Source organism: Megalops cyprinoides, chromosome 11 (assembly GCF_013368585.1).
Source record: "Megalops cyprinoides isolate fMegCyp1 chromosome 11, fMegCyp1.pri, whole genome shotgun sequence".
Lineage (NCBI taxonomy): Eukaryota > Metazoa > Chordata > Actinopteri > Elopiformes > Megalopidae > Megalops > Megalops cyprinoides.
Window position 1 is genome coordinate 10,043,794 of NC_050593.1, and position 21,677 is coordinate 10,065,470.

The 21,677-nt window shown below is 43.8% G+C and overlaps 2 protein-coding genes across 2 annotated transcripts; one reads left to right on the top strand and one right to left on the bottom strand.

Moving 5' to 3' along the window:
- Positions 1 to 1,692: 1,692 nt before the first annotated feature.
- Positions 1,693 to 11,169, bottom strand: clcn4 (chloride channel, voltage-sensitive 4). The gene is made up of 12 exons (XM_036540493.1): positions 10,957 to 11,169; positions 9,689 to 9,844; positions 9,513 to 9,612; positions 9,051 to 9,238; positions 8,813 to 8,935; positions 8,459 to 8,665; positions 8,074 to 8,154; positions 7,175 to 7,720; positions 6,144 to 6,330; positions 5,232 to 5,630; positions 4,446 to 4,662; positions 1,693 to 3,773 (listed from the first exon to the last, which is right to left on the bottom strand). The coding sequence occupies exons 2-12, from the start codon at positions 9,830 to 9,832 to the stop codon at positions 3,683 to 3,685; spliced, it is 2,283 nt and encodes a 760-aa protein (XP_036396386.1). The 5' UTR covers positions 9,833 to 9,844; positions 10,957 to 11,169; the 3' UTR covers positions 1,693 to 3,682.
- A 5,278-nt stretch (positions 11,170 to 16,447) lies between these two features.
- LOC118785836 (claudin-22-like) lies at positions 16,448 to 17,107 on the top strand. Its single transcript, XM_036540778.1, has one exon. It carries the CDS (start codon positions 16,448 to 16,450, stop codon positions 17,105 to 17,107), a length of 660 nt encoding a protein of 219 aa, XP_036396671.1.
- The last annotated feature ends 4,570 nt before the right edge of the window (positions 17,108 to 21,677 follow it).

The following is a 21,677-nucleotide window of genomic DNA, read 5'->3' on the forward strand; positions in this document are numbered from 1 at the left end:
CTTTTTGTTCACTTTTGAGGATGTCCGCTTTCTCAAGATGCCCAATATCTGCTGAGTAACTTGTATCTGCATATAGGTCCTGTTCTTTTGGTTGCAGGTTGTCACTGTATCTTTCAGCAAAGCATTGTTTTTAAATCAGATGCAGTCTCTTGTGCTGTGGCTCTGAGATAATTGCCCTTCTTTACTGTTTTAATACATCTAAGCAGCTGTGTACATACATTTCATTTCATTTACATGTTATTTCATCCAAAGTGACTTACAAGTGAGGCAGAGTACAACACAAGCAAAACGTCATGTAAGGAGTCAACAATATTAGAAGTGCTGCATAACCATGTTTCATGTTTCAATAGTTGGCCAAGCAAGGTACAAGCTAGCTGCTAGAGGTACGAGTACATTAAAGGTAGTAAAGGAAGTTTAAGACAAAAGAAACTGCTTTAGGTCAGCGTTTCCCAAACCTCTCCTGGAGGACCCCTTTTGAGATCTAAAACATGCAGGACAAGGGGGTAGGTGGTAGCGTTTTCAGGTATGTGTGGAGGAGCTGTGTCTTCATACAAAGGCTTATGTTGAATAATTAGGTAAAGGCTTGTAATGAACACCTTCATACTGCTGACCTGGATCTTCCCCAAAAAAACAAACCATGATTTAGGGAATGTCACTGCATTATTCACTGATGTTTCTAGCTGAAGTAGTCTGTGTCTGCTGTGATACTGTCATGACAGTTACCTTCTCTCTGTCCTTTTATGAATGCTTACCTTCTCCCTACTGTTTCTGATTGTCTGCGGCTTTATAGCTGTAACTATAGCTGCTGTGTCCTGTTACACGTGGATACAAGTTTTACATTTCAGTGGTTACCAGCAAAAGAAACACTGCAAATCCATGCAGGGAAATATTACAAATAAACAGTACATGATTCCTCTGAGAAACAAAGAGGTACGAGTACATTAAAGGTAGTAAAGGAAGTTTAAGACAAAAGAAACTGCTTTAGGTCAGCGTTTCCCAAACCTCTCCTGGAGGACCCCTTTTGAGATCTAAAACATGCAGGACAAGGGGGTAGGTGGTAGCGTTTTCAGGTATGTGTGGAGGAGCTGTGTCTTCATACAAAGGCTTATGTTGAATAATTAGGTAAAGGCTTGTAATGAACACCTTCATACTGCTGACCTGGATCTTCCCCAAAAAAACAAACCATGATTTAGGGAATGTCACTGCATTATTCACTGATGTTTCTAGCTGAAGTAGTCTGTGTCTGCTGTGATACTGTCATGACAGTTACCTTCTCTCTGTCCTTTTATGAATGCTTACCTTCTCCCTACTGTTTCTGATTGTCTGCGGCTTTATAGCTGTAACTATAGCTGCTGTGTCCTGTTACACGTGGATACAAGTTTTACATTTCAGTGGTTACCAGCAAAAGAAACACTGCAAATCCATGCAGGGAAATATTACAAATAAACAGTACATGATTCCTCTGAGAAACAAAGCAACGTGAACACCATTTCCCTTTTAACGTCTTTAAATTTACTTCAGTTATTTTAGTGCAAACTAAGTACGTTACATTACATGTACTATATACCGGTAAACAACTGTATAACAATGTCAGGAAATCTACACAAAACAAAAAAGCAAACATAAAAAACAGCGAATGTTACCTTTGTATATCAACTCATCGTAGATCAAATGTGCAACTTGTCACTTATAATTAATAAATATAAATAAATGGCAGTTATGTACATGCTGTTAAACATTTGGGAAGGGACGCTTTACAATGGGAACATGATGGGTGAGAACAGCAGTACTAAAACACAAAATAGATTCCACAGTAGCCACAGTCTTGAACTGGACTTTCAGTTAACAGGAAGTACCTCAATGAGGCGTGACAGAGCCCTACGCTGAGGCACTACCATTCCAGTGAGATCCATTTACTTTAGTAACAGAAATAAACCTTTAAACATACGGAGAACCCCACAGCTGTTTTTCAGACATCAATCTACATCTGTTTCACTGTACATTTATACAGGAAATGCAGTTGGTTGGCAATCCCAGGCTTTGTCAGAGGCATGGCTGGGTGTAATGCTTTTATCGTACACCTTAACACTTAGTTTGGGGCTCATTTCCAAACGCTTATTGACCTTTTCCCACAATTGGCTTTTGTCACCAATCCTTAAAATCAATTTCAAGCTCCAGCGATTCAGAAATGCCACATGGGGCTTATAAAGTAACTAGGGGTAAGCTAGGCAGCTGTTTCACAAACACAGGGCATCACTACAACGCACTTCACGAAAGTCAGAGACATGTGCCCCCTGTGGAGCCTGAGCGTGTGCACTTCCAAATTCCTTTCCCAAATCAGGGGTGGCCACTTCAGAGGCTAAAAGGCCGAAGCAGTCATTGCCCTTCCACGTCTTCTGTCTTAAGTTCCTTCTTTGGGTGACACAGCACAGTCCTGCTTCAGGGACTACTTGATTCTTATAAGCAGCTGATTATTAAAAGTGGAGTTTCAAACGAAGTGTTTCCATGTGAAGTGTGTGCATGTTTGTTTTAAACATTTCCCCTGGATTCACTGATAAATGCCCTTAGATCTCCAAACATGGAACAAAACTTGTATTGAAGTATTCAGTAAGTAAAATACTAAGCAGAATAACAATAACATGATTCCTGTTAATAATTGTGATTGTGTGATCTGCTGGGACTGTTGGAGCTACAATGTGCTGTGGAACAGTCTATTTTCTTAACTAAAACATGAAATAATTTGACTCGCATTAAATTTTTAAATGCGTTTTCCCCTTTATGTAACCCTGTTTAAAAAATGGCAGCTGTACATTAGGCTCATCTCACTGTGGGCACCTAATGCAATGTCAGCTGTAAATTCAGCTAATATCTGAAAGGTAACCTCTGAAACTTGCAGGCCTCCAGCCACCCACAGCCAAAACTGCCCGCCCCTTGCCTGACTCATGTCCTCTTCCCAACACGTTACACACTCATGACTTCCACAGGACCAGTCTCACCCTCCATCACATGGCCTTTCCCCTCACACACTTCAGCTTTGGCACTGTTAAATTACTGTACAGATGCCAGCCTTCAATGAGATCTCTGCACTGGCACTGTTTGGAGTGAGGCTACTAAACCAACTGTTGTGGCATGAGGAGGCCAGCAGAGGGCACTGATGTGCAGCCTGCACATAGTCTTAGGAGATTTTTGTACACTCACATTCAGTATGATATGTATGGCCACTGTCTCCTTCAGATGGCGCAAGCTGATGTCTGTGTACACCAGTCTGTCTAAGAGTTTGTGGACCTCAGTGAACATATTACCACATGCAAAGGAAGTCTGAAGTGGTCTCAAAGTGTCAGCTTTCCAGGAGCTGCTGACAGAGAAAAAAAGATGAACTATTTACACCCTTATAGGAGAAGTAAAGCAGAGCGTAATACAGCAACTTGAGCTATTTAACTGTAGGTGATGCCATGTGGAAGGTGCAGTATATTTTTCAGCTGAGTACTGGCAAACTCTAAGACAGAATGGTGTAAAGTGCCGCGCCAGCTGTCTGAAGACGATGAGACACGGCTGCAATATGGCACCCGGGCCAACCCTTACGAGCTCTAAACTCCGTCTGATAGCACAGCCCTGCAGGAGTGATGCATTATGGGTACAGTGGGGAAGGGGTCAGGCACAAGGCATACGCCTGGAGTGCAGCTTAATTAAACATGATGGATTCGGGATCCTGGTTCATCATCTGGGCCATGTGGCGGAGAACATCCTTCTTCGTGATGATCCCCAGCAGGCGGCTGAAACGGAATTGAAAACTGTTAGCGATGAACCTTTTCCCTCATTTCTACCATCACGGTTATAACCGCACACCTGTGCACAATGTCACATGATGGCCTTCCAGCCTGTTCTGGATTTACCCAAGAAACAGTCCAGGACCTAAGAACACAAACTTCAAATCTTTGTTTTTAATAATCTTTACTGGGTATTTTATATATTATATATTATATATTATAACCTGCTAGCTGATGCTTAATGGAAGCTAAAATGGTAGCTAACTCATAGCTAGTGAAACACTTATCTTGAAAGCTTGCTGGGGAATTTTAACAAAAACATTACTTTCTTGTTCTAGTTAGTAAAGTACTGCAAATGTATTGATTTCTACCATATTGTAAGTACTTTAAAACCTGATACAGTTCTTATGTTTGATTAAAAAGGCCTAATAAAGGCACCATCTAATTGATTTTTTAAACATATATCCCTTGCTTGGTGTGGTGACAGACTTGGCTTCCACAAGTCCGTACAAATGGTACAAAATGAGTTATTTTAAAGCTGAAAATAAACTATGTACTTTTTGAGCTTTTAGCAGGCTAACATTACCTACACTGACATGTCCTCATTCACCCCCTGCGTGGAGCAGGACAAACCCCAGCCCTCGCCCTCTGTGTGTGGCAGGACACGGCCCTACTCACCCGCTGCGCGTGACCAGACACTGGCGCAGGCCGAGCTTGCGGAAGATGTCGACGACCGTCTCCATGGGCGTGTGGTCGGTGACGGTGAAGGGGCTGAGGTTGAGGATACGGCGCAGCTTCAGCGGCTGGGGGTTACTGGCGGGCAGCTGGGGGGCCTCCTCCGTGAAGTACACCACCGAGTTGCTCACCACCCCGTCCTGCTTCTGCCGGGCGTTCTCTGCAGAGGAGACACACCCTGAGCGCCCGCCACTGCTGGGAGCCTCCGTCACGCAGCACTCCTCTACTTCATCAGGCAGTGGGCTTTACCACTGCTCCACACAATGGAAATACCACTGAACTTAACTACACATGACCACTGCTGCCAATGTCACTCGTGCAACACGTGAGCTTTACTACTGAAATTAACTGGGAACACAAATAACTCAATCTAACTGTCACTAGTGCAAAACAGAAAATACATAACAGTATGCATGAAAATCAATAGAGGAGACAGAGCAGTGTTGGAGGGGTGTGCATGTCTGTGTGCATGTGAAATTGTAGGTGTGTGTGCGCGCATGTGAGGTGTAGGTGTGTATGTGTAAGTATGCATGTGTATGGGAGGGTATAGGGGTGTGTGTGCTTATGTATGTCAGGGTGTAGGTAGGTGTGAGTGTGTGAGTGTGTGTGTGTGTGTGTGCGCGTGTGCGCGCATGAGAGGGTGTAGGTGCGTGTGCGGATGTGACAGTGTGTGTGTGAGAGTGTGTGTGACCGCGCACGCACGCAGGGCAAAGTGCTGCAGGGTCTTACTGATGGCCAGGATGAGGTCCCTGCGCTGGACGAAGCCGATGAGCCGCTCCGACTCGCGGGACACCACCACGGGGAAGCCGTTGTAGTCGGTGTCCTTGATGAGCGCCTCCACGTCCTCCACGGTGGTGCCGTCCTGGGTGAGCACGGCCAGCGGGGGCTCGCCGCGCCGCGGCCGCATCACGTCGGTGGCCAGCGTGCGGTGCGTGAACTCGTCCTTCACGTCCAGGAACGGGTAGCCGTTCAGCTGGATGTGCGCCTCGTAGATGCCCTCCTTCCCGAACGCGTCCGCCACCCACTTGCTGGTGACGGCCGCCGCCATCAGGGGCACGATGTACTCCAGCCCGCCCGTCAGCTCGAACATGATGACCACCAGCGACACCGTCATACGCGTCACTCCCCCTGCAAGAGCCAGCAGAACAGTCAGCACACACTGCAATACATCTGCAGGAACTGGACTCTGTTATTGGACATGTATTTATTACTACAACTTGCACTGCTGCTACTACTCAACCAACTACTGGTACTACTATTACACCAACTCATATTGCAACTGTCACTTGCACACTTTGTCTATTTATTGTCTTATTTATTATTGACTATTTATTGTCTTTCTCCTGTCTTATTGTCTTTTTTTGCACTGCTCTCATTGCACTTCATGTCGTCTTTGTCTTGCACTGTCTAAATGTAGCACCATGGGTCCCAGGGAAACATTATTTCATCCTGCTGTATCCCTGTATATGTATGGGCTGAAAATCTTTCAGTAATATCCTTCCTTTCACTTTCCACTATCCAATTAAAGAAGGCGAGCACACCACAGCACACAGAATCTCATAACGTAAATGCTCCTTTCCATCTTATCTTATAAAGGGTGTAGCGCAGCCACCTCTGCTGGGATTGGTGCCAGCTTCTTACCCAGACACGCGGCAGCGCCCACCATGGCATACAGGCCTGGCGTGACACAGTCTGCCCCAGGTCGGCACCAGTTCCTGAAGATGATCCAGTCGTGGTGGTGGTAGGCCATCTGCTCCACAGCAATGCCCACGATGCGGCCGGCAATCGCACCCACGGCCATGCTGGGAATGAACAGCCCTGAGGGGATCTAAGGGGAACAAGGGGAGATATCAGCACCTGGAGCTTACCTGCACCTACCCAAAAATGGAGCTCAGCTCCACCTGCCCCACTTCATCTCTACCTGCCCTTACCTGGAATACCTTTCCACCTGTCTGAAACTTTAGTTTCACTTCTCTCCTCAAACACAACCCATTTCCAACTCCCCCATTTCCCTACACACCAATATAAGCTCCGCATGCACAACACAGTTAGAGTCATGTAATCATCTTACTGGAAGAGGATAACCAGACTGACTGCTAAGGGATCCCTTTCTGGCTGATGAAGGTGAGCTGCAAAAACTCCATGCTGTGCTTGGCCAATGTGCCATGTGCTGCATTAACAAATTAAACTGTACAGAGCTGAATGTTTTTTGTGTTGGATTCTATCTCTACTTTTGTTCCAAAAAGCTGAGATGGGCCATGTGTTAAGCAAGCACCTCCAGAAAGAGGAGGATACCCAGTTTGAGTAGATCATTTAAAAAAGCTTTAATATGGTTAAGTGGTCATAAATGTTTCGTGTTTCCATCTGCATACAATATACTCAACTGCAATAAGAAATAAATAATGTGGGAGAGTTTCCAGCTCATCTGCATTCAAACAACACATTCACACTTTCTGAAAGCTTTGTGCTGCAACAGTACTGGCAGATATTATTTCCCAGTTATGCTTAAATAACCAACACCTTCAATTTGAAAACCTGAAAATCTGACCTCCCCGCCCTCACTGGAACTGGCTGAGCTCACTGCAGACACACAGACACAGGCCTCACTGCAACTGGCCAACCTCCCTGCCATCAGAAAGTTTCAGCCCGCTGCCCCCCCACGTTGCTCTGACCTTCATGCCGAAGGTGAAGATGGTGATGACGATCTTGAAAATGAGCGCGAGGGCGAGCTGCCAGAGGGCGCTGTAGACCCCCGGGCCGGCGGGGCGGTCGGGGATGTCGTCCACGGGGCGGGTCATGTTGGGGTCGTTGACGTAATCGCAGAGCTGGGAGGACTCGAGGGCCCCGCAGTCGTTGAAGAGCTGGGAGATGAGCTCGCTGGTGCTGCGGCGGGTGTAGGGGTTGGGGTACGCCAGGATGGCCGTGATGCCAGTCACGGCCATCACCTCCAGCACCGGGTACCGGCCCAGGCGCGTGGTCTTGCGCCGCCGGCACCAGGCGATGTTGGCACGGATGAAGAGGGTGCCCCACAGGCCCCCGAACACACCCAGCAGGATGAAGGGCACCAGCTCCGCCATGTACCAGGGGGTGTGGTACTCCACGTAGAACAGCACCAGCCGGCTGTTCCCAAAGGGGTTGATGGAGCGCAGGGTGAAGGCGGCCACTAGGGCGGCGAAAAAGGACCGCCACAGGGTCTTCAGGGGGAAGTAGTAGCTCACCTGCCAAACACAGAAAAGAAATTCCTCTGGGCCTAAGGAGATGCACCAATCGTAGCCTTGCACTACAAATTTAAAGGCCTGATTGGCAAGGTCTCTTAAAATGACCAGAAATTTTCCTTACAATTATCATTTAATGTGTATATTTAACCAATGTTTAAAATTAACATTTCAATTTTCTGTAAAATAAGTAGAAAAAGAGTCCCAGAGCCTTTTGATAGAAGTCTAGAGTAACAACATTAGCACTGGGTCACTGCAGCCAAACACACTCCATTCATTTGATTTCCTTACAGACTGACCCAGTGTGTCCCAACACAGGGCGTTATACAACCCAGCATTGTTGGAAATTTGCATACCTCCTCCAAGCTAAAGAGAACTCCTCCGATTGGAGCCCCAAAAGCAACGGACACCCCTGCGGCCGCAGCAGCAGACAGCACCTGCAGAACACAATCCCAGCATTCACTGCGTGTGGTGGGAAATACAGCAATCTCCTTTCCTTACTGACATAACTTCTCTCTTTTCCCTTCTCAGGGGAGTGGTATAACCATGCATGTGCAGATAAAGATGTTATTGGCTGTTCATATGCCAAGCATTGAAATGTATGTTGCATGGCTAATATGCTCACCTCTCTATACTGGTATATGTGATGGCTAATATGGTCAGCTATCTGCACTGGTATGTGTGATGGCTAATATGCTCCCCTGTCTGTACAGGTGTGTGTGTGACGGTTAATGCGCTCACCTCTCTGCGCTTGCCCTCATTCTTGCTGTACTTGGAGAACAGGCTGCTGAAGAGGTTGCCACAGCAGCAGGCCACATGCACCAGAGGCCCCTCCTTTCCCAGGCTGAGCCCGGAGGACACAGCCAGCACCAGCGTGACCGTCTTAATCAGCAGCGTCCACTTTCCCAGGTACCCTCTGATGATGAACCCACTCAGGATGGTTTTGATCTGTGGAATAAGGCAAAAAGAGTCTGAAGCTGTTCTGTACATGACAGCAATTATGCATAATGTTTCTGACCACACGGTCAGGATGACAATGAAATCTGGTCCCAAAACCCTGAACCCTAAAACTCAGCCTGTTTCAGGACCACCCACCTCAGGAATACCTGACCCGCAGGCATATGGAGCAAAAACCCGAACAAGAGACACCGCCAGGAAGGAAAAGAGCAGCGCCCACAGAATGTACAGGAAGTAGTTCAGCACGTATTCTCCGGCACCCTGGAACAAATACAATGCAAGGGATGGACCTGGTCAGACACAAGTGTTCAATAGCGGCAGACACACACAACGTATGACTTCACTATGGCAAAAGGTCACAACGACACCATCTTACCTCCGTGTGTCCGGTCATAAGCTCTGCCCACTTCTGCCACTGTGGACACTTGTCGCGATCATCGAAGGTGGTTTCATTGGAGGTCCAGCAGCACTGTTCATGACTGTACCAGAAGGCTGACAGACACACCCCTTCCTTCAGATCCGTCATCCAGTCCACTGCCAGGTCGATGACACCAGCCAGCGTCCCTGCATGTGTCATGAAGGCACACAGATCACACCAACGTTGCCTTTAAGGTAACACCCCACTAAAAGGCTCACCAAACCCAGAGAATGTGTCTGCCTGGACACAGCGCACAGTAAGGCTTGCTCAACTGAACACTGTCCCTTGGGGTTAATGTTCACATACTGAATGAATTTTCTCCAGGCACCACAAGCTCTATACTGTCACACCAGCTACTGATATTTTTCAGTTGAATCCTCAGCAGTCAGATCACTTCCAAAGTGTCCTGCTTGACCTTACCTGACAGCAGCCCAATAAGCAGCATCACCACCCATCCTGACCAGGCATCCAGCAGGCTCTTAATGAACTCCCAGATGGACTCCTTACTCTTGCTGGTGATCTAAGGAGACAGAAGGGGTGTGTTGTATCTGTCTGGGATGGCAGAGGGATAGAGTTCAAACAGGAGATACCCTCACCTTCCTGTGGCGGTCTGTGTCCCGTGACTTCTCCCTCAGCCAATCAATGGTGTGGAAGTCCTCGTAAGTGCCCACGTCAGGGATGGGCTCGTCCAGGAAGTCCATCAGATTCCCAGAGCCGTTCATCTCCTCCGTGGGGGTCATAGTGACACCTGTCTAAGAGAGACACAGGACAGAGGCATCACCAATGACTGCTCAGGAATGCTGCATATGTACCGGTTAGAAAATATGACCATTTTTGCCCCTGCTGAAGTTGTGAATGAGACAAAATTATGGCTTCTACAGGGGAACAACTGCTTCATGTGGTACCAAGAATTTCTGTACAACTGACAGCTTGTTGACAACAGTGAGAGAGAGTGTAACGATATCACATAATCCAGAGATGAAACAACAAATGCTGCGTCATCGTGATTTTATTTAGCTAGCATACTGTCTTCTGAGATAGTACTAACAACCTTCTCTGTTGTATGCCTTTTAAAAGCGTAGTTTTAAAAAGCAGACATATGAACGATAACGGTAGCCTCTTAGTCTGGCCATGCCAATAATTATGGGCCTTCAATCTGAAACGCTGTATTTTGGAAGTCAGGTGTTCTCGTATTGAAATCAGGTAAGGCAGAACAATCAAACCTTGCGTTCTTATCGCAGATAGCAGACTGAATGTGTCGCGCACGGCTATACACGGCCCTGTATGTGGCAACTCGCTAGCAGGTAGCTGGTTAAAGGACACACCTCTCGGTCACTTCACCCTCAACGCGACCTCTGATTTAGCTTCAAGGAATCAAGAAAATCTGGTTGGGCAAGTAGCTAGGGTCTATTTTCCAGCATAAGACGAAAGGCTTCCAGTCAGCATCAACTGTACATTTGAAACATGCAGTATATATTCTAACCCGAGCTGCTGCAGCTAACTGATTAAACACACAGATTATGCTGCTGGCTAACTAGCTCGCTTGTTACCTATAATTTTGACACAACACATTATCTGCACCCAAGCAAAACGCCAACTAGCAACAGACTGAAAACGTGAGCCCACCGCTACCTGTCAACCAGCTAGCTTGCACGGCTCTGACGAGGTAAAAAAAAAACAATTAACTAACAAACGATATGGAACGTAGACTAGCTAGATACAGTTCAACCCCGAGCACTGCAAGCCAGAAGACTTGGATCTATACAGACATTTCTTTTTCCGCCAAGGTTTCCAGCTTGCTCGCCAATATTAGCATTAATGTCCATTATTCCAGCTCGCTAGCTAGATGTAAACCATTGCTTACCTTCGGCTGCAACGATTCGGGTGTATGTATACGACTCTTTCACAGTATATCTATTTCAAATATTCGCTTAATTACCCAAGATATGTTCATTTTAGGAGGCTTTTGCAAAATATAACTTGAACGCCTCTGATGCTAGCCAGCTAGTATTGAATGGTCAGTGATTTCAGCTCTTGCTAAGCGATCCCATAAGCCATCTGTTCCCACTGTCATGGCGTCGAGAGAAACCTCCCTCAAAATCATTTGACAGCAGCAGGGAATAATACCCGCATGTAAACACATACAGAGCACCTAGCTGAACACTTGATATTAATCACTAGTACTAAAGAGTGAAATGAATAAATTGTATTCTAATTCAGGCTTGTTTTTGTAATCTGACTTGGCTGTTTTGTAATGTTTATATTTTTGTCAAGAGCTGATACCCAAACAACAGTAGCTATATTGCTGAAACTCAATACCAGTACATGTGTGAGACCATCACACTGATCCAAGGAACTACATGCTGCTTAGTTTAAGTTTTAGTTTAACTGTCTCATGTAAGATTTTGGCATCATAAACTAAGGGTTAGACTTATTCCTCAAAAAAAAACATCAGGGGATAATAAACTTGCTTTTCTCAGAGGGAACATGATGATCATGCTTTACAACTTCCCCCTTTTTTTCTTTTTCTTTTTTTTTTTTTTTTTGAGGAAACCATTGTTGAATAATATTCCAATGTGAGGACAGAGCTTCACTTTTCAGACAGTTTGCTTCCAAAGGGAGAATAGTTTGGTATCTCATAAGTGCTCAAGAAAGATATCCTTGGGAAGCATGAGGGACATCAAGGTGCCGAGCGAGACCCCTGCAGTCTGTAGTGGCACAGATCCACCAAACAGTAGACAGGTGTGAGAGCCTCCAAAAACACAGGAACTCACATTGCGAACCACTGATACCGGCTCCAGTTCTAGAAAGGCCATGGGAAAATGTGGGTGTGGACCTGTGTGAGTGGTCAAAAAAGACCTACCTGCTGATCGTTGACTACTTTTCACAATTCATTTAATTAGCTGAACTGGAAGTAACCTCCTAGGAGGTCATCTTCAAAGTTGTCAGGGAGGTCTTCACATGTCACTGAATTGCTGAAGCTATGGTGGCTGACGGTGGCCCCCAGTTTGCTGCAGAGGCTTCCCAACAGTCTGCGTTGAAGTGTAACTTCCAGCATGTCACAAGCAGCCCGTACTTTCCTCAGGCAAATGGGGAAGCAAAACTTGCTGCTGGCGCAACTAAAGTTCTCTGAAAAAGGACAAAGGATCAGTCCAAAGCACTACTGGCGTACAGATCTACATCATTGGAGCATGGGTTTTCAGCTGTGCAGCTGCTCATGTGGCGAAGACTGAAGACTCCACACAACCTTTCCACAAACAGCTACCAAACTGAGTTCTGAGTGGCCAGACCTTCAAGCTTTCTTGAGAAAGGGTAGAGACATAAGACAGCGCGAAGCAGGAGATTATAACCGCCACCATCTCTCTTGTCCACAATATTAGCTTCAGCCACGTCAAAAAGTGCGGATCACTGCAGAGCAGGCACCTGTTGTGTGTGTAGCTAGAACACCACAAGCATACCTGGTTGAGAGGGTGTCCTGAGAAGGAACACGTCCCACCTTTGCCTAACTGGAGACTTACCTGCCACAGTATCAGTTTCCAGATCAGGCAGGATCTCAAAGCCACCAGATGAACTAGAGCTATAATTCTGAAATTTAAAAGTACTGAAGGGTTAGGTCTTATAAGAAGTTATGAAAAGGGAAAAAAGGAAAAAAACATTTATGTTACGGTTCAGAGACATTAGCTAAAAATGGAAGGAATTTAAGTTGTGAGAAGTTGAATAGAAAAATGAGTTGAGAAAATGAATGTGAGAAATGAGAAATCTGATAGAAAACATCTTAAATCTTTGATTTAAACAAATTGTGCCGCTTAGGTAAAATGAGGTGTCATGTGAGGCTACGTGTCACATTATGCATAGCAAGCATATGATGTCAGATGGGCATCTTCTGGGCCAGTGAAAAGGTTGCTAAAGGCTTGTGTATGGTGTCCATCTCCCTCACTACTTCCATAAAGCAGTGTACTCAACAGAATTCAACAACAATAAATGAATTCATTTACTTGTCATTTATCATTTATCACCATTCATTTACATTACATCACATTCATTTGGCAGATACTCTTATCTGCAGTGACTTCCTGCACAATAGAACAGAAATGTTTCCATACAAGTCAAATGAGCAAAAGTGTCAGAGTAGGCAAACAACACTCCCAGACCAGAGAGTGTGTGCACAACACCATTCAAGCACTACCACAAGTTAACCTGTGGAAACCTGAAACTAAACAGCCTAGAAAACTAAGGGAAGTCAAGTATACACACCATATAAGACACTGTCACTAGATTACAGACTTCATAACACATCATGTAAATAAGCGGTAGTAATACAATTTGCAGATGCTGGAGGTTGGGAATGAAGTGGAACTAAGATGCAGTCTGAAGAGGTGGCTATTCAGTGTGTTATGAGAGATAAACTCTTGTTGTATGGAATTATCTGAATAAAATCTGAGCAAGATCACATTGTTGTCCAGGAGACCATTTGTTTATACCTGAAATAATCTTACACTCCTCTTTTCATAGTTCTTTTTTTTTTTAAATACCCCCATTAAACAGGGATTGATACTCACCACACTGAAATGATTACCTCCATTAAATGTTGGAGATGAATACTCACCACCTTCAAAATGCCCCTGTTAATGTAAGGGATAGATATGCACCACATTTAAAATGCACCAATTAAACGTTAGGGATAGACACTCACTATGATTAAATGTACACAGCATTTAGAACACTAATGCTCAGAATAATCAGTTTCATGCACAATTGCGAATACTCTGTACAGTGCACCAAATGTAACTAGTGCAGGGCTCTTACATGTCCAGTAGATGTCGCCAGATAAGTAGCACATGAAACACTTTTCAGCACGACACAATCTCAAAGAGCTCAAAGTGCTTTACAGTCAAATGCGAAAAACTATAATAATAAAATAATACAGAGGAATGCACAAAACAACTGGTAAAACAAGGAATGATAAAACAAGGGAAAAAAAACATGCATTGTGAGGCTATTTTATATAACATATACATGTTATATAAAAAATGTAGTAGCACATGATTAATTGTTTTTTTTTTTCTTATTTTGGCTTTCAGATAAACATGGACCCCCTTTTGGATTATGGATGTATTATCTGTTCTGTCACACAGATGAATATAATACTGTCAATTTGTTTTGCTTCTTCCCAATTCCTATGGACAGGTGGTTTGGTTTGCTTCCCCTGTGCACATAGATCCCATGAGAGATTGGCAAAGTGTCACAGTCTGAAATCCTGTCTACTAGTCATTAAAGCAAAGGCTTTAGACTGAATTAAGTACTGTGATCTCCAAACATGATGTGCAAAATCCTATGTATAAGGAGCTAATTTGACAATTTAGCATGTTCTACTGTAATACTTTTACCTTATAAATATAGGGACTGTTTTCGTAGGAAATGATTTTACCCATTTCCAAAGGCTTATAGACCATTACAATAATTTAAAACCAATACCAACGTGTGTTTTATGCAAGCACAAATGTACACACGTTCACATACACATACACATACACATACACATGCACATACTTGCATGCTCACATACACATACACATCCAGGCATACACATACACATGCATGCATACACAAACACACACACATCCATGCACATTCTCACACATACACGCATACACATTCAATTCAATTCAATTCAATTCAACTTTATCTGTATAGCACTTTTTACAACACAAGTTGTCACAAAGCAGCTTTACATTGTTCCCAGGCCTGAGACCCCTTGAGAGCAAGCCTAATGCAACAGTGGCAAGGAAAAACTCCTTAATTAACTGGAAGGAACATCCATGCACACTTACACATGCATGCGCACACAGATGCATGTAAACATATAAGCATGATGGCACACACCCAAACACACACAGACATGTACACATATGTGCACTTGCGTGTGTGCGTGTTTAGCTTTCTCCTCACTGTAGCATTCACCTCCTGCTGTCATGCACAATGCCAGCCTTGTGTCTGCTGTTTACCAGTCATGTGCCACAGAATTCCTCATTCAGACCATACTTCTGCAGCCTCTGTGTGCAGTGAAGGTAAGAACTACCACAATTCATCAGAACAATTGAAATTATTACAAAAATTGCTTTTGTTATGTGTGTTGACACATGTTACTAAACACGTGTGTACTTACACATATTGCTTTAAATTTAGTTGTAAACAAAGTACAACATTTGTATGCCTGTATGTTAGTTTGCATATACATAATATTGACATATTTGTATATATTTGTGTACATTTGTGTGTATTATGTACAAAAATTTATACCAATATGCACAAATATACAAATATATATTAAATATTTTACCAAAGATGTTGCTCACTTAACCAAAACTGGCTGAATTTTTTTTTTTTTTTGGATTACTTTGCGTTTATTGCCTTAAATGATCTTTCCAAAGTCATAGGTATAGTATCTATTTTATGACTTTGGTTCAAAGTAATGTGTGTTGTAGCCATTCAAAAGAACTCATTCTCATATTTTTAAATATAATAAAAAATCATAAATCATAAATGTCTCATAAGAATCAGCCTCCACAGAGGATTGCCCTGATGTTGTTAGTTGGGAGGAATAAATCATTCACATGTTGATCTGACTGAGCACAGAATGCAAATCTGAATCATTTCTCACATATCAGCTGAGACATATCAGGTGAGACAGACATGGGGAGCACTCCGACACACATGTACACACACTCACATACATGCATTCATTCACACACGTACCCGCTCACATATGCATACATATCCATGCGTAGACAGCAAGGAGCCTCCTTGCTGCCTTGCCATCCAAGTTGCTTTAAAGCAATCAAGCCCACAGCGCTCCCAATATCTGTGCTTATTTGTTCCTCCTTAGATGCCCACCATCAGAGCCACATCATTACTGGAGAGACAAACCTGACAGACACAATCAGGCGAGTGGGAGAGTGGGGTAAAAGTGGAGCTGCCCCCACACTCCAGAAACAGCAAAGATCTGCATTTTAATGACATCCTGTCTGCATGCTAATCGCATCCTGCAAGGCTCGCTGTTTGGAGACAGGCAGCAGTCTCAATGACAGTTTTGTTCGCAGCCTGTCTCAGTCTCTGGAGCTCTGTGGCACTGCAGCAGCACTGACCCTCTCCCCCACTGACGATCCCATCTCTCCCTCTCTCAGCAGGACCCGCTGCGGAAGGAGTGAGTCTGGGCTGTGCCGAAGGCTCCGCCGTGACTGGCCGCTACTTTGAGGAACTTGCACAGCAGCAGCAGCTGCTCCGGTCTGACTGCAGGGGAGAGAGGAGCCGCTGGCAGCAGGCCGAGTGAGGTGAGGGGCTGTGGGGCGAGCGGGATGTATCAGGGAGGGTACGTGCTGGAGCTGCTGGGGGTGTTCCTGTACGCCACGGCCTGGCTCTGCACGCTCTCCGCCATCATCATGTCGCAGTGGCTGACGCTGTCCACCGCCCTGCTGCCCACGGAGAGCTACGAGCTGGGCCTGTGGGAGACCTGCGTGGTGCAGGAGCTGGGCGGGGGCACGCAGTGCAGGCCGTACACCAGCCTGCTGGGCCTCCCGCCGGACATCCGGCTGGCGCGGACCCTCATGTGCTCCGCGGCGGCGTGCGGGCTCCTGGGCCTGCTGCTGGCGGTGCCGGGGCTGCACGTGGTCAACAGCTGCCGGGGAGCCGGGGCACTCCGGGCCAAGAGGGCGGCCAAGCTGCTGGGCGGGGCGCTCTGCCTGGCGGCGGGGGCGCTGGCTCTAGCGCCAGTGTCCTACATGGCCCACCTGACTGTGCTGCGCTTCTTCGACGAGTCGGTGCCGGACGTGGTCCCGCGCTGGGAGTTTGGCCACGCCCTGTTCTGCGGCTGGACGGCGGGGTTTCTCCACCTCGCGGGCGGGACTCTGCTGCTCAGTTCCTGCTTCTGCTGGCAGGGACACGCCCATCCACCACGCCCATCCACACACGAGGGCGAGGCTGCGGGCCCCAATGCGGTCAAATCTGAGTACGTGTGAGCAGCATGGACGCAGTCCTCACTGGAGGGCCTAGGACAGCTTCACTTTCCTTCTCCGTCTCTGTGACTCTCTCAAGGTGAATACCTGTGTTTTCCTTCACATGCTTCTGCACACTAATCTAACTACATCTACAGGATACTGTTGCTAGTACAATTCTTGAGGCCTGTTTGCTTTGGGAGTATGAGTTAAAGAGCATCTGACAGGAGCTGTTCACAGTGCTGAGATCTCCCCTGTACTGTTCCTGCCTTAGTTACTCAGGTAGCTTCTCTCTTCACCTTGTGTTTGAAATGGACCAGTGAAATTAGTGGCTGTTATACAGTTACTGCATGAGTCTCACCCAGAGAATAATGAACCATTTGTTTCTGCTCAGACAAACCAATCCGACCAAGTCAAATTAGGTATCAAATAATGCATAGAATTCAGAATCGTCTTTCTCCTGCACGAGGAAGCATCAGCCGACAGTAGAAGGTGAAATCCTGCAGCGCTGGACCATGTGAAGCACACACAGACGAGTGAGCAGCACCTGAGTGTTAAAATGCCTTTCTGTGTTGTTGTCTGACCTCTGGACAGTTTTCTGGCAGTGTCTTTTACTAAAATTTTGCATTGTACCAAAATTTATTGGAGTGTTATTGTCACAATGGTTTTAATGTTGCATAATCATCAAAATATAATGTAAAGTATTTATCCAAAAACATGAACATTCAAATGTAGTTGCGCAATCAAATTTGAATTGTGAATTTGCACATTAATTATTTGGCAATTTTATAAATAAGAATGACAAACATATGCCCTTCCGAGTGCTGATTTGATAATATACAAAAATGTATCTATAGATACAACATGATTTTCTCTTAGAGTATTTTGTATGTAAAGAAAATAGACATAATAAATATAGTATTTTGTATCAATTGGGAACATTCAAAAATGAATAAATATGAAAAAAATAATAAAATACACAAAACAAAAACTAAAACTAAAAGAACGAGAAAGAAAAACAAAAGAAATAGACTGCATATTAATCAAATAAACTCATCAATACAACATATTAATCATGCTGCAAAAAACAACAATTAATAATTTTGATATATACATTATGGACATTGTCTTTTAAGGAAAGAAAAGATTTATTTTTGTTTTCCCTGCCACTCTTCTAGAGCAGGCTCGTCATTTTTTAACTAGCCTGAGGTAATATATTCCCGTAAAGAAGCCAAAATAATATGTAAAAGATATATGCCTCTACATTTAAATTCCTTAGGTGTTACAAAAAATGCTACTTGAGGATCATTTGTTAATGTTGTTTTGAACATTCTTTTAGCATTTATGCATGAAAAGATAGAATACCAGAAGTCTTTTGACTTACGGAAAGACAAAAAAAATATGTAAATGATTTGCCACCTCTTCCCCACTCTTCTCACAAAGTCTCTCTTCAGCAGATGTAAATATGCAGTATGTCCTAGGGTAGAGGTGGCTTTGGCATCCACTGCACTGTCCTTCAATCATGTATACTTCATCCATTGATTTAAATTTTCAGTTGCTACTTTGCCCCCAAAAGAATGGACTGGTGAGAGTGGTGTCTCTTCAGAATAGCTTTTTCCATCTTTAGCCACCTACAATCAGTTATGTGTTTCATCCATATTATCCTGGCCTGCATTTGTGTTTCCCAGGAATACCACCTTAAATTTGTTAATCCCAGGTTTCCTAGATTCTTTTTTATCTTACTCCGGGTTTTTTTTTTTTACCCTGCCAGATAGCCCTGGGTATAAAGAAGTCTAACTGATTGAATGTAGATTCTGGAGCCAGCACTGGTAATGTTTGGAATCAGCCTAGGGAGTGCAGTCTTACTCTTCATAGTTTCTACCCATCCCATTAATAAAAAAAGTTAAAATAGACCATCACCTCAGATCTTGAATAACTTTAGCTAATTTACTTCATGCAAGTCTTTAATTGCTGCAACTGTGTTAATTCCAATGTATCTAATTCCCTTTTCTGGCCACTTAAAGGAGGGGAAGATACTTATCCAATGAGGTTTAAGTGGATGGTTTAAGTGTTGGGCAGCAGTGTAGCATAGTGGTAGAGAGCAAGGTTTGTATCTGAAAGGTTGCTGGTTTGATTCCCTCCTAGGGTGCTGCTGTACCCTTGGGAAAGGTACCTAAACCAGAATTTTCTTGGTAAATATCCAGCAGTATAAATTGATAACATGTAAGAATTGTGACCTAAGTTACAAAGTCACTCTCGACAAAAACATCTGCTAAGTGACAATAATGTAATATAAATGTAGTGTACCCACAGCAAGTGCCTTTGTTAAGAACGTATATTTTATACCCTGAGTATCTCTTTACGGTTCTTAAATGTGATACTAATTTATGAAGGTCAGATGTGAACAGCATAATATCATCTGCATGTAATGAAATGTATGTGCTCCTCTCCACCAACATGCATACCTTTTATATTTTTATCATGTTATGAGTTGGGCAAGGGGCTCTGTCCTGTTGGCTACAGCAGCAATGAGAGGGGACATCCTTGTCTCACCCTCCTGCCTATTCCAGAAAAAGAGGATAGCTGTCTCTGTCGAACTGGCTTGTAGTGTGGAAAAGAGAATTGCAATCCATTTAATAAATGCATAACCAAATGTAAACCTACTGAGCACTTGAAGTAGATTGGGTTCTGACATCCTGGTAAAAGCCTTCTCTGCATCTAAGCACCATACCCTCATAAGGTTGTTTAAGTAATAGGAAGCAGCCTCCAGATGTTATCTGGAAGTTGACCACTATTCAAGATATCAGAGATACTGTATCTCTGTACTAACACCTGGGATAAATTGCTCCAGAAAGAGTTAACAGTATCCATCTATGTCATTTTTATGTATGTAAGCCTGGGCTTTTATTGCTTTTCAATTTACAGACGGAAAATGTCCAATTCAGAGGTTTTTCAGTTTCAGCTGCTAATTTTGTAAGTTGTGTATTTTGTAAGTTGTAGGTATGACTTTAACTTGTCCAATTCTATACATGTATTTGTATTAGTGTGAAGTTTCTTTTAAAATGATAAAAAGCTCCTCTGGTCTTTTAAAGAACAGTTTCTCAGTGTCACCTGATTGAACTTGATGAATCTCATTTCTAGGCTGTTGAAAGTGGAAAGTGGCTGACCTTGCCATCTTGGTAAAACTGTTGCTTCAAAAATCTCAGATTACACTCTATTTTCTGTTTGAGCAGTGAACGAAATTTTCTATTAATCAATTGGGAAAGTATTTCTCCAGTTCTTGTTTTTTTTTTTTCTTCCTATATTTTGCAATGGGCCACTCTTTTTCCCCCGGAGCCCCCTTGGTACAGCTTCTCACAGGACAGCAGGGGAAACAGCTCTCTTAAAATACCCAAGACACTGTCTGAATTCTGTCTTAATGTAGCATTGTAATTCTACCTCATCTATATAGGAGTGATGCATTTAATTTCCACAAATGAGAGGTAGGGTGCTTATGTATATTACATTACAGTACATTTTCTCACTTAGCAGATGCTCTTACTCAGAGTGACAGACAAGATGAGTACATTTAACATTACATTTACATTGTTGACATCCAGCAGATTCTCTTATACAGAGTTATTCCAGAAGTCAATCACAAAGGGAATCCAATTTATTTATCCCATAGACAGACTACCTTATCTTTGTACAACCAAATCTTCACACAGCAAGCCAATAAATGCTGTCAACAAACAGCCAGCTAAACTACTGACTGATTAGACAGGCAGTAGTTTGCATGTAGGTTGCATGTAAACCTACATGCAACAAGTTAGAAAACTGATACTTAATATGTGTATTACTATACAACATTACATACAAATCATTTATCACAGGATCTTCAGTTTTAGTTGTAAAAAAGTAATTAACACATGAGTAGCATTTCGGGGGGTTGGAATAGAGAGAGAACTCCAGTCCGTTTGGATGCATATATCTCCACACATCAACATGACTGATGCACCCACTTCTCAGTGTGAGGTGAGAATGGTGCCTGATCACCTGTAGCAGATAATAGACAGATAAAATATCACACTACTAGGAGCAGTCCTGCTTTTTCAGCTATTGATTCAGTTCTCTTGTGTTTTCTTCCAGGAGAGTCATCTTCATTAGATGCATAAATTTTAAACATTGAAGGGTTTGTCCCAGCTAAACACTATGCACTTTTAGACTAAATGAAATTAAGCTGTGCCCTTGTCTTCTTTCTGAGCTAGGTGAAGAATATTTGACTGACCCATGATCTGCTGAACTTATGATGTTCTATATCGGGCAAGTGGATTTCTTGAATAAAAGATATTGTACAATTCATTCATTTAAGATATTAAAGAATTTTGTTCCATTTGATTGGTCCTTGAAGCCCCTTTACACTATAAGCAACAAAATGCGGTCCATTCATTCAGCCCACATGCATTTTTTATTTTCCCCCTTTGCACCCATCTTCTGGACTGGCCAGCTAAACACTGTTGTCTCTCACAGCCACATCTGCTTGGCTCCAGCTTGTCCTCCATTGGTCAAAGCCGCAATTAACATCAGTGTGACTTTCATTCTGACAAAATCATTA

Coding starts and splice junctions, on each gene's coding strand:
- LOC118785836 (XM_036540778.1), top strand. CDS start 16,448: ATGTATCAGGGAGGGTACGTGCTGGAGCTGCTGGGGGTGTTCCTGTAC.
- clcn4 (XM_036540493.1), bottom strand. CDS start 9,832: ATGACCCCCACGGAGGAGATGAACGGCTCTGGGAATCTGATGGACTTC. Junction 7,721..8,073: donor TTCTCTTTAGCTTGGAGGAG/GTATGCAAATTT, acceptor TGTGTTTGGCAG/GTGAGCTACTACTTCCCCCT. Junction 3,774..4,445: donor TGTCTGGTCACGCGCAGCGG/GTGAGTAGGGCC, acceptor ATTCCGTTTCAG/CCGCCTGCTGGGGATCATCA.